The sequence below is a fragment of the Propithecus coquereli genome, unplaced genomic scaffold (assembly GCF_000956105.1).
Source record: "Propithecus coquereli isolate 6110/MARCELLA unplaced genomic scaffold, Pcoq_1.0 Scaffold98, whole genome shotgun sequence".
NCBI lineage: Eukaryota > Metazoa > Chordata > Mammalia > Primates > Indriidae > Propithecus > Propithecus coquereli.
The window spans coordinates 1,201,931-1,214,985 of NW_012156173.1; the positions used below are offsets into that span (position 1 = coordinate 1,201,931).

At 39.9% G+C, this 13,055-nt stretch overlaps 1 protein-coding gene across 1 annotated transcript in view; it reads left to right on the plus strand.

Annotated features, from left to right (window-relative positions):
* AKAP7 (A kinase (PRKA) anchor protein 7) overlaps positions 1 to 12,481 on the plus strand; it is a 28,899-nt gene extending 16,418 nt beyond the window's left edge. The window contains exon 3 of the mRNA XM_012665241.1: positions 10,484 to 12,481. Within this exon, the coding sequence (XP_012520695.1) occupies positions 10,484 to 10,680 (197 nt within the window). The 3' untranslated portion in view covers positions 10,681 to 12,481. The remainder of the gene's footprint in view (positions 1 to 10,483) is intronic.
* Positions 12,482 to 13,055: the final 574 nt, after the last annotated feature.

Sequence of the window (13,055 nt, forward strand, 5' to 3'; positions counted from 1 at the left end):
GTGTGTCCTTATTGCTTATAAAAGATAAAATGATATCTACAATTTATGATTGATTTTACTAGATTAGATCGAAGGCAACATTTATTCTGCTGACCTATCTTGGTGAGCATTGCCTTCAGCACAGGAAAATGACCTTTATTTCTGCTTGAATCAACTCCTAGCCTAGAATATCAGCCTATAAAGACAAGTGTATATTATCATGAGCAGGCGTGTTGGCTAAATAGGTGAAAATTGGTCCTAGTTGTGCTTTAAAGTTTTATGTAAAGCTGTTAAAATAGATAAGTCACATGAATATAATAATATTTAGATTCTAGTGATGCTCTATTTTCTGGCTTCCTTGTTTTTCTGCCAGTCACAAGCATAATTTTTTGAAAATTTATTCTTGTGACATGTTTGAAACTATATTTATTTCTTCTTTGTTATAAAAATAATTTTTCAATGATAGCCATGCTTCTGTTCTTACTCCTGTGGACCAGAACTTGTGTTTGGGATGTATACTTCTTTTATCACTACTGAGAATTGCACCTGTGAGTCAGTTTTGCCCCAGATGACTTAAAGTGGTCTTGAGCCACCAGTCAGGGATCTTGAGAAGTCCCTATGTTCCAACCTGAACAAATGTAGTAACCAAAATTCAGGGAGGAAACCACCATGATTTCTATATAATAGAGAATAATTTATGATATGGAACAGCAGATGGGAGCCTACAAACAAGACAAAGCAAAACAAATGAGCAAGACAAACCACCATGAGCACAGTGCCTCCCTGAAATAGATTTCAACAGCAGAGTGATGGTGATCACTTTTCAGTCAGAGTACTGGGTAGTAATTTAATTTCTACTCTCTGAGCAGATTGGAGCAGATGATGTAAGTCTGATACACTGAAGGGGAGAATTAAAGCAATTTATTTGGGTCTCATTTATGCTCAGAAACCATCTTGGTCTGTTTCAGTGGAAATTATTTTTCATATTTTAGTATTGAGTACAGCAGAAAAATATGATTCAGAAGGAAAGCAACTGAAAATAGGAGGCCTGCAGCTGTGAGAGATTGCAAATATTACAGTTGAGATGTGTCTTAAAGCAGAGGAGCTGAGAAGTCATCCTCATTTCCATACACATGCTAATTACAACGAGTGACTGGGCACTAGTCTGTTCACTGAGTTCACATGTTGACCCCAACAGAGGCTGAGCTGGTCCCTCATCATGGGGAAGAAATTGTTCTCAGTGTTTTCTTCTAAATTGATGTATAATTTACATACAGTAAAATTCACTCTCGTATAGAGTTCTGTGAGTTTTGTTCACCACTTGGAGTCATGTCACTACAATCAAGATTGTGGACAGTTCCATCACCCTCTGACATTCTCTCATGCTACTTCATGGTCAACCCTTCCTGGTACCACACCTGGAAACCGCTGGTGTGTATGTAGTCCAGTTTTGCCTTTTCCAGAATGTCATATAAATGAAATAACACATTATGCAGCCTTTTTGATCGGGCTTCTTTCACACAGCGTGATGTATTTTAGATTCATCTGTGATGTTTGTGTATCAGTATTTCATTACCTTGTATCACGTACTGTTCCATTGCATGGTCTTACCTTAGCTTGTTGCTTCAGTCACCAGTTGAAGGATATTTGGATTCTGTCTAATCTAACCCTTTGTCATTATGATACTTTGGCTTAGGCTGCCTGGATCACCACCTGAGCCCACTCAGCCTGTCAGGTGCCTGTTGGGAGCTCATCTCCCTTCGTTTCCCTCAAGTCTACTCTTGATACTCAGTTTAGTCGCATTCTACCCCTCCCCTCCCCAATTAATAAATGATGAGGGTGGGGGTGGATGAAGGGACATACATTGTAGTGGTCTCAGAAACCCCTGGGTATTGTCCTTTTTTACATTACAGCAGCATCATTTTTCTATTTATTCTGTGCTCCTAAATCTGGAATAAAACATTGGCCAGGTGTGGTAGCTCATACCTGTAATCCCAGTACTTTGGGAAGCCGAGGCGGGAGGATCACTTAAGCCCAGGAGTTTGAGAACAGCCTGAGAAACATAGCAAGGTCCTGTCTCTACAAAAAATAGAAAACTTAGCTGGGAGTGGTGGTGCATACTTGTAGTCCTGACTACTGGGCATGCTGAGGCAGGAGGATCACTTGAGCCCGGGAATCTGAGGCTGCAGTGAGGATCCCGCCACTTCACACTAGTCCAGGCAGCAGAGTGAGACTGTCTCAAAAACAAAACAAAAATAAAACCCAACTTGAAAAGGCATGGTTCCTTTCTCTTTTGAAATTTATATTCTAGAAAATATTTTGAAATACGGTTGTAGTTATTTAGTTCTAAAATTTTCTGGTGTGTGTGTGTTGGGGGTGAGTTTTGGTATTTGGCAAGAGGAGGGGAGCTTTATTTACAGGAGCTCTGTTTCCTGGGGCATTTGCAGCTGATACTGTTGGCAGACAAGGGTCCAAGGACAGTGTCAGTTTAAATGTGCACTTGAGGGTGATTCCTGACCTGCCCTTCCTCACAGATTAGTTGCACATAGTGTGCAAGACAGCTGAGTGTGCCAAACTAACTTTTTGAATATAGTCTACAGATCTTTCATTAGTGTTTCTTTTTAGCTAGATAGATGAAAGAAGAGGTAAGCTCAGTTAAAAAAAATTACTTCTAAGAAGGACACAATTATGCTTCGGGAACAAGAAGTGCAGAGTGGTACAAGTAATGGGAAGATGCTTAGGAAGCCTTTGTTCAGGTATCAAATGAGGTTTTTGATAGCTGGCATCTTAGCAAGTGAGAACATTTTTAAAAATTGTAAAATATTAAAGGGGTCCAAATGGTTTTTTTTTAACATGGATATCTTGTATAATGCTTATGTCAGGGCTTTTAGTGTGCCCATCACCTAAATAGTGTTCATTAGACCTGACAGGTGGTTTTTACCTCACCCCTCCTCCCCGCTCCCTTCTTGATTTCCAATGACCTTTATGTCTCTTTGGGCCCATGTGTGCCCATCAATTAGCTCCCAAGTATTAGAGAGTACATGTGTTTGTTTTTCCATTCCTGAGATACTTCACTTAGGATAATGGTCCCTAGTTCCATCCAAGTTGCTGCAAAAAGCATTTCATTCCTTTTTATGGCTGAGTAGTACTCCATGGCATATATATGCCACATTTTATTAATCCACTCATGAATTGTGGGTACTTAGGTTGATTCCACATCTTTGCGATTGTCAATTGTGCTGCAATAAACATTTGAGTACAGGTGTCTTTTTGATAAAATGACTTCGTATTGGTAGACAGTAGTCAGATTGCCGAGTCAAATGGTAAGTCTATATTTATTTCTTTGAGGAATCTCCATACTGTTTTCTTGTGTGTCTTTATTGATTTTCTGCTTCAATGATCTGTCCAGGTCTATCAGTGGGGTCTTGAAGTCCTCAGCAATTACAATGCTACTGTTTATTTCTTTGCTTAGATCTAGTAGGATTTGCTTTATGAATCTGGTAGCTCCTGTTAGGCACATATATATTTAGGATTGTTATGTCTTCTCATTGAATTGTTCCCTTTATCATTATGTAATGACCATATGTCTTTTTTACCATTGTTGATTTAAAGTATATTTTAACTGATATGAGAAAGGCTACACCTGCTTTCTTTTGATCTTTGTTTGCATGGAATATTTTTCTCATCCCTTGAGTCTGTGTTAGCTTTTGTGTGTTAGATGTGGTTCCTGGGGACAGAAGATACTTGGGTTGTATTTTTTTTCATCCATTTAGACAGTCTTTATCTTTCAAGTGGGGCATTCAGACTGTTCACGTCGAGTGTTAGTATTAATATGTGGGATGCTATTCTGCTCATCATGTTGGGTTTAACTTATTGTTGTTTTCCTTCTTGTGCTATTGTTTTATTAGAGCTGTGAGCTTTAACTTTCAGGTGTTTTTACACTGGTGGGTATCTATTGTGCTGTTCCATGTTTAATGCAGTACTGTTTCCTGTAGGGCAAGTCTAGTAGTGACAAATTCCCTTAGTGTTTGTTTGTCTAAATGAGTCTTTATTTCTCCATCATTTATGAAACTTAGTTTTTCAGGATACAAAATGCTTGGCTGGCAGTTGTTCTGTTTAAGATGACTAAAAAGCCAATCCCTTCTGGCTTGTAAGTTGTCCACTGAGTAGTCTGCTATTAGCCCAGTGGGTTGTCCTTTGTAGGTTAGTTGTTGCTTTAATCTTACTGCTTGTAGAATTTTCTCCTTCATTTTGACTATGGCCAACTTGATGATTATGTGTCTTGGAGATGTTCTATTTGCTATCAATATTCCTAGTGTTCAATGACCATCTTGTATCTGGATATCTTAATCTCTGGCAATATTAGGGAAGTTTTCTTCAATAATTCCCTTGAATAGATTTTCCATGCTTTGTGGACAGAATCTTCTCCCTCAGGGATACCCGTAATTCATATATTGGTTCATTTCACATAGTTCCATATTTCTCTGAGTGATTGTTGTTCTTTATTCTCTTTTCTGCATCTCTGACTTAGTTTGAGAGCGTTGTCTTCAAACTCAGATTCTTCCTTCTGCTTGGTTTAGCCTCTTGTTGATGCTTTCTGCTGTATTTTGAAATTCTCTAAATGACTCATTTCTTTAAAGTTCTGTTATTGCCTTTCTTATGTCGTCTAGCTCTTTAGTGACTTTTTCATTTTTTCATTGATGTCCTGAAATATTTTTTGGCATCTTTTTGTTGGTTTTCTAATTTCACTTCAATTCCGTCATTCATCTTATTTGACATCCATATTCTGAATTCCTTTTCTGACGTTTTGACAATTTCCTTTTGGTTGGGATCCATTGCTATAGATCCACTGTGATCCCTTGGTGGTGTCAAACTGTTTTGATTTTTTCATATTGACTGAGTTTTTTTGTTTTTTTTTTTTTTTGCTGGTTTCTTCTCATTTGAATCCTCTTCTCTCAGCTCAGGGCTGATAGGTTTGCAGGGCACCAGTTTTTCTTTTCTGGGAACTCTCCTACTTGATGAGAAGAAGGAGAGGTCCCTAAATGGCGCTTTTGTGACCTACTCTGGAAGATTGACCATGCAAGGGAGGGGCAGATGCACTGAGAGCCTGTAATGCTGCTCTTCTGTGTTGTCCCATTCCCCTGTGATTGTCACAGTCTAAACCTGTGGATGATCTTCATGCAGAGTGATGGGTTGTTCCCCAGGCTGCTGTTGGAAGCTCAGGTTGGGTGCTGGGTGAATCCCTCTCCATGGAAAATGGCATTGCAAGAGATTGCTTTGCCCATATCTCCCCATGGTGGTGACGGTGGTAGCTGGGTGAGGCTATCTAGGCAGTGATCATAGGTGTCAGGGCTGGGTGTGTTCACTCCAACTGGGCCCAGGTGCAATGGCGGCTGGAGGCTAGTAGGTCCCTGATGGAGCATTGCACTATGGGGGTGGTTCCTGCCAGGTGTCCAGTGGGAGCCACGGGGGTGAGTTCCAGCTGCAGTGCTGGAGCCTTGGCAGTGAAGCCATGGAGCCTGGCCTCAGTTCTAAAAAAGCCTCAGGGGCAGGGTCCTGGGGCTTGGTGGTAGTGCTGGAGACCTGGGGGTGGGGCCTGGCGACAGCCAAGGAATCTCAAAGGCAGAACTACAGGGTCTGAGCTATAGGACTGGGCAGCAGCATGGGAACTGTGCAGAGCTGCTAGGCTGGGTGGCAGCATGGGGGTTGTGGGGTCGGGGCAACAAGTCTGGGATGCTGAGCAGCCAGAGCTCTCCTCATGCCCAGGTCCCATGGAGGCAGTTGCTGCGGGCTTCTCAGGTGGTGTCCATGGTGCCCATTCTGCTCAAATCCCTGTGGGGGGAGGGGCACTTGGCTCCCAGTCATGGTGTGTGTGAAAGCGTCTGCTCTACTCCCCCTGCTTCCTCCCAGCCTGGCCAGGGCCACACGGAGGTGGCTGCCACAAAGCTCAGCCCGGTGTAGACCAGGTGCTCTGGACCTGAGAGCTCAGAATGGTGTCAGCTGCAGTGACCCGGGAATGGAAGCCACCAGATCCCCTCTGTGCCCACGCTCTAGAGCGGTGTCTCTGCGCAGATTCCAAGTAGCTCCCTGATCAGACTGGAGCTCTGCAATGGTGCCCCACAAAACTCAGGTTGCAGTGTCTGTGTGGGGAGCATGGAGCCCCAGGATTCTCTCTTCTTATCCTTCCCTGTGTGTACTTTCCAGTCTTACAGAATGAATCACCCCCGTCACCATCTCTTTCACTCTGTCTCCCATGCTTCTCTGATGATTCGCAATGTTCTTTTCAAAAGGCCCATGCACAGGTGGGCATCCACCTGCAACTTTCATCTTCTCCTTGAGCATGGTGCATGCAGGCTGCTTCTAGTCTGAAATCTTGCCCCTCCTTCAGAACTTTTAATGCTCTCATGTTTAATGTTTGATTTTTTTTTTTATTTTGATGTGGTTTCACTGTCGCCCTTCATCTTACATTGTATTCTAATGAAGATTTTCTTCATTTCCCTCTTCAGAAAATTAGTGGGATTTATTTTTGTCCGAACAAACAAGTTCCCAGATATTGGCAGTAGATGGGTGTTGATGGTTTTTGGAGCCCTTCATGTGACATCAGTTAAGTTATTGTCAACTCACTCAATGAGACCAGCTGAGCCATATTAACGTTGACCTTCAATTATCCTAACAGGTGTAAAACATTCTTGCTACCACACAGGAGTTCATTTATTTTCTTTTTTATGATTACAAAAATAAATTCTGTCCCTGTGCTGGGTTGGTATCATATATCTCAGGTACTATAAACAAAAACAGAATCACAGTACAAATCCTGTGTTCATGATGCTACAACTTCTACAGGGGGTAGAATTGCTTACTTGAAATTTGTTGAAAAGTTTCTTAAGTCTTCTTTTAGGGATAGTACTGTATTTGGTGGGCTTAAAAGATTTTTCATTACCTTTCTTTTATATTTTTACTATTCTAAGAGGTTGATCAAGGATATTCTGGGGAATTTCTAAAATAACAGTGTCAAAGACAAAGGTTAATCTGTCATTTTATGTAGGTATAATATTAAGTAACCCAAGTAGACCAAGAAAGAATATTTCTATCATGAGTTTGTTTTTACATTGGGAATATTTTTTGTATGTACTTTTGTTTAAATATCAAAAAATGATTTATATACGTTGCAGTGGCATTTTTAACTGTCATCGTTAACCAGGCTACAGTTAAAATAAAATGAATGTAGTCATTTATCTGAGACATCCTTGTGAGAGACAGATAACCTTATTCCAGTAGTGGGCAGAAGAAAAATACACCATAAATTTAATCTTAAATGCCTTTTTAATTAAGTTGAATTGAGTCTGCTAAAAGTTGGAACACAAATAAGATCTCACTGGAATGAAGATACACATTTTTTTAATTGCTATATTTTTGCAGGGCTCTGTGATAAGCCTTCCTCTGGGCTTGTTCCTGGACTAATGTTGCTAGCTGGAGGATGCTTTGCAGAAATCATAAGGGAGGCTGGAGTCTAGGATAGATCTGGATGATTCATTAGATTTATTTTTATGATTGGTTAATTATTGTAGGTAGTTAATATAGTTAATATTTTGTCTTATTGACCAGGTTCAAACAAAGTGGATGTGTATTTTTCACATGGATATTTAAATTATTTTGGAATTCTCTGAATTTGTTTTAGTATTAAGTATTAACATTTACATCTAATATTAAATTTAAATTTATGGCCATGGTATGCTATCCTTATAGGAAGATAGTAACATTTAAAAAGGTTGTTACTGCCTTCAGGGAATTCAATCAACTATTCTCTTGACTAACAAATATTTATTGAGCCAATAAACTGTACCATTTGTTAGCAGAGGGGGAGATAAATGAGAAGCCCAAGATGTAGTTTCTGTACTCACAACTATGTTTTTATTAATAGCAGAGCAGATAATGAATCAGTAGTGTTGAATAAATATATTAATATATAATGCTCATAATTTGTAAAGGAATTAAGAATAGAAAACCAGTGGGATATTGCTTTGCTCACTGCTGTATCATTGTGGGCTAGAAGAGTTCCAGGCATATAGTAGATCCTCAGTGCACACTTGTTGAATGAATGGCCAAATGGCCATACAGTTAGAGTTATCAGAATCCACTGAAGGCTCGTACTTCCAACTGGGCTAGTCAGGGAAGGCTTCATGGAGTAGGTAGGATTTTAATTGCAGAGAGAGAGGGAGAGCTGTCTTTAGCTAGGGAATGGTGTGAAGGCTCCTGAGGAGACGTCGGAGCTGACAGTCATGTGGCAGTAGTGGGAGATCAGGCCGGAAGGCAAATTTTAGAAAGCGCTGGAAGACAGGCTTAGGTTTCCCTGTAGAGTGGAGGGTGAAAGGGATGTTTTAGAAATAGTAATCTAGAGGTGTTAGACCAGATGCATTGAAGGAGGAGGAAACTGAAGTGCACATTGACAAGGCTTGGTAATTAAGTGGGTTGACGAGGGAAAGGAAGGCGTCAAAGATGGTGACAATCTTGTTTTGAGCCTATTGACTTGGATAATAGTAAATGCATAAACAAAAATAGGGCAGTCAGAAGGAGGAATTAGCTTTCTGTGGGAAGGTTTTTGTGTTTTAGGTCTCTTAACGTTTAAAGTAATAGGGACACTTGATGTGGACCAATAGAAATCACAGAAGCATGGAATATTAGACCTAAGAGGGATCTTGGAGATTGAGTTATTAATTAGACTCAAATACAACCCTGTTATCTTACCAATGAGAAAGCTGACTGGGTTCAGGAACAGCCCCCAGAAATGCAGTCTCTGGCCTTGTGGCAGAGCACGAGTAGGCTGGCAGATGCAGAGTCATTTACAGTGTCATGAAGGGTGCTTAAAAAGTATTCTTTCATTTGCAGTTTGAGTTCTTCTTTTAAATTTGAAGAGCCATTGTACAAATAGATCCAGATAATACATTTGGAGATGTCATCTATGTAGTATGACACTGTATTGTAAGATTCAGATAAAAATTCTTTAAATATTAGACAGTATACACGTTCATTCTTAGTAATATATACCCTGTTAACTTGCCCCCAAAAGTGATATCAGTAATCAGTCTTTCTTTTAATAATATCCTAACATTTATGTTTAGTAATTTCTATGTAGTTATCACTGAGTTGAAGTGTACTGAATTCTAAACATATTTTGCACTGCAAATGTTCTATCTTGGACTTTTGGTCTGGGGTGCCATATTGCCTCATCTGAGGGGAAGGTAGCTGCTAAGGCTTCCTACTGTTAGCCTCCCTAGGTGGGTCTCACCCTAACCTCTCTTCTGCTTCAGATGTCACTAGGAATGATGGGAGTGGTCTTAAGTGGAATTAGTCCTGGACATGTGTTACATATGAGCAGTGTGCTCCAAAGTGTTGGGGGCCAGTTTTCACCCTTGGCATAGCTGCTTCTGTTCTTCAATCCCTGTTACATATAAGGATAGAAAATAATGTTCCTCTTCCAGCTCACACCCTTTGTATCTGCCTGTCCCAGACCCAAAGATGCAAGTGTAACAGTGGCTTTGCCTTCTGGAGCCCTTGGGTGATCTTCCAGGACTGAGCTGATCTTAATGTGTGGGCATTCCAGTGACTTCTCTGCCTCCAACCATCTGCCTTCTGGGTCCACAGCTCAATGGAAGGAGAGTGCTGAATGGACATGGGAAAAGGGCGCCTTAGTTCCTTTCTCCAGCTAAGGGAGACAAGGAAGGGAGTGACTGGGAAATGTGTAGTGTGAGAATAGATGGGAATCACCAGCTCTTTTACAGTAGAATGAAAGATGGCATGATTAGACCTGCATCATCACTCATGAGGAAGCAAAATGACCATAAAATATTAACATCTAGTAATTAACCATCATAACCCAAACTGTTCTTTCGAGAATTTCCTCTTTCTTAAATTGCAGCGATAGCAATGAGATTAAAAAGAATATTAGTCTTACAAGCTTATTTTAAACCAGTTCCTAGCAGTAGTAACTGCTTTTGTCATCATGGGAATGCTGAGAGTTTATTAACAACCAATCTATAGGCCAAGCATTTTAAAATTAGTGATCTGAAGTAATGAGATGTTAGGAAATCCTGACCAGCTGATATTTGGCATTGGAGAAGGAGAAGCAGAGATAGATCTACTTGGTGAATTCACATGTCTGTGGCTCCGGGTAGTGGGCACAGGGACATTATAGTAGCAGTTAGCCTTGGATGAGAGAACAAAACTTCCAAGTATAAATGGGAAACTTGCAGCATTGCTAGGTAGAGCGTTTCTAGATTGGGACTCATGAACTACTTTTCAACCTGAAGGCTTCAGGAATAGGCAGGCTCCAGATTCTGCAAATACCGAATGAAAAGCCAACCCACTATTCTTGGATTTATAGATTCAATTTACTAAATTGAAGGACACTTGCTCTTTTTATCTAACGGAACTAGCCGGCCCCTGCATGCTGAGTTTCTGTGGCAATGTGATCTCAGTGACCTCTCTTCTCTATTGTGGAATGTAGGTGAAAAGAACGGAGGGGAGCCCGATGATGCGGAACTGGTAAGGCTCAGTAAGAGGCTGGTGGAGAACGCAGTGCTCAAGGCTGTCCAGCAGTATCTGGATGAGACACAGAATAAAAACAAGCCAGGGGAGGGGAGCTCTGTGAAAACCGAAGAGGCTGATCGGAATGGCAATGACAGCGAGAACGACAGGAAATGAAGCCCCAACGCAGGTTCCTGCTGCTCCAAGAAAAGCATCCCTGCTCCCCTCTGCTGAGTCTAGAGACTGACTAGCCATTTGCCGTTTAAGTTTCTCTTGTCCAGTCCATGGAGATTGCCTAATATTTTGTGATCGATGTGTTTGCATTTCCAAAACACGACAGAAGAGGAATGGAGTGCTGGGACTGGCAGAGAAAATGACTTTATGAAAGAGGAATGTCCCAAGTTTCACTTCCCCTCCACCAGGCACGAGGGAGAGGGGACTTGGGTTATGCCTCCTGGACACTAAGGCCATGGAAGAGGCCTTGCCATAAACAGAATACTGCCATTTATATTGACTAGCAGGGCATTTGACTACTTTATCTGAGGCCAAAACTCTCACATACAGCTATCAAGTGCTAAGTTTAAAATAATCACTGTTGAAATCATCTGTACTAGTCCATGTTTCATGTTTTCCTAAATGTGCTATTGCTATGCAGTGATCTTTATTTATAGTAAATTATGTCTCATGTAAATGATATATTTTTGGTGAAATGCAACCTTTTCTATAAAATGTGAGCAACGTTTTCAAGGTTTTTTTAACCTTGATATGTCAGTGTGCCGTATTTAATGTCTTTCATTGGCATTTGTACTTTAAATTATATAATTTTTTTTTCTTAGGCAAGAAACCTATTGGAATTCAAGACTTAATTAATGAAGCACTGCGTCAAGAAAGGATGGGTCTGAAGTCCAAAGTGAAAGAGATAAAGGAACTTTTATTAAAGCCTGAGACTCAGAACAAAATTAGGAAGGAGCTTTTTGAAGGAAGACTCATTAGCAACAGTAATCAGGCAAATCATGTGGATTTTGGTATGACTTTGACATAAGCTCTACATTGCTATTATGGCAACATAGTTTGTGAAATCTTTTCAGCTTATTAAATAACTCTTTGGTAAATACCAAAGAAGTGTCCCGGCAGTGTCTGCACAACAGCAAACCAACATTTGGTAAGGAATTAATTTCTTGCCAAAGAAAACTGGTTCAGCCCTATTACTTTTTGAGCAAAACTTGTGTTTTAGAATGTCTGTTTCTGTTATATTGATGATTGCTTCATAGAAATGACTTCTTAATTAGCTGTTGTGAGATGTTTCTCGGGTCCTTGCAGATAAAAATATAGACTGTGAAAAAAAATCATTTACAGACAAAAAACTAAGCCAACAACAGTATTTTAAGGGTCACTTGCCTCCTGTTAACATGATTGTTGTTAAATCAACAGAAGCACTGTTCAGGCCCGTCTACATCTAGTGTTACTTTTAATGAGAATTTGAATGTTTATTGAATATTAGTACTTGAATGAACATTTATAAATGTAATTATTGTAATCACTGGTTAGGAACGTTTTATAATATCCATATATTATTTTTCACAGATCAAAACATAGTTTGCTTTTTCATTTCTTAATGAATAAATGTTTGGGATTTTTATTTTCTACTTTTTTGAAGATAAGCTCCAGGTTTTATCATATCCCTTGTAATCTGAATTTGTTTGCACTGGTTTATTTTTAAAGAGCACTCTTGAAAAATTTCCCCAAATATGATTATTGTTAACAGCTTTTTCTATAGTCATTGTAAAATTGCTGCTACCAATAGATCATGATGGAGGGGGAAGTTATTGGAGATCAAATAGGTAATCATTTCAAATATAAAATCCAGTTTACTCATGGATTTTAGCTATTTTTTCACTGGGTAAATTATACTGCATTTATTTATAAATGAGTTTATGCATTTTCATGCCTCTTAATAAATGTATTGTTTTCCCTTGTTGCCTTTCCTCTTTTTTTCCCCTCACTCTTGGAAATTATTGGATCTGTGTTGGTATCATGAAGTCATGGACAGGATCTCTGATAGTTTCAGTGTTTCTTCACCTGTGCTTCATGCTAGGACAGAACAGTTGTCAAAGCACCTTCAACTTTAGACTTTGAAATCAGTCAGCTTCACAGAGAATTCACAGCAGAACTTTACATTCAAAAAAAGTTTAAGTGACAGCTACGAATGTGTCTGTCACTGAAGTGGTGTCAATAGCAACGATGAAAGTGGTAGATCGACTCAGGTGCAGAAACCTGGGAACTGCTTGCCACAAAACTCTTTGATGGTAGAAGGGTTTTATTGTTTGTAGATGCCTTCCTTGAGTATTAATAAGTCCTTAAGGTAGGAAACAAACGTATTTTTGGCCTTGCCCTGTATTTCAAATGAGCAAACAGACTCCAAGAGGTGGAGTACCTTATCCAAGGCCGTGGCTATTAGGGAACTGGATCTAATTATAACCCAGGGCTCTATGTCAGTGTGCCCCATCCCATAATCTAAAGTTAATAATATTTCTAGAGAGAGCGCTTTTCAT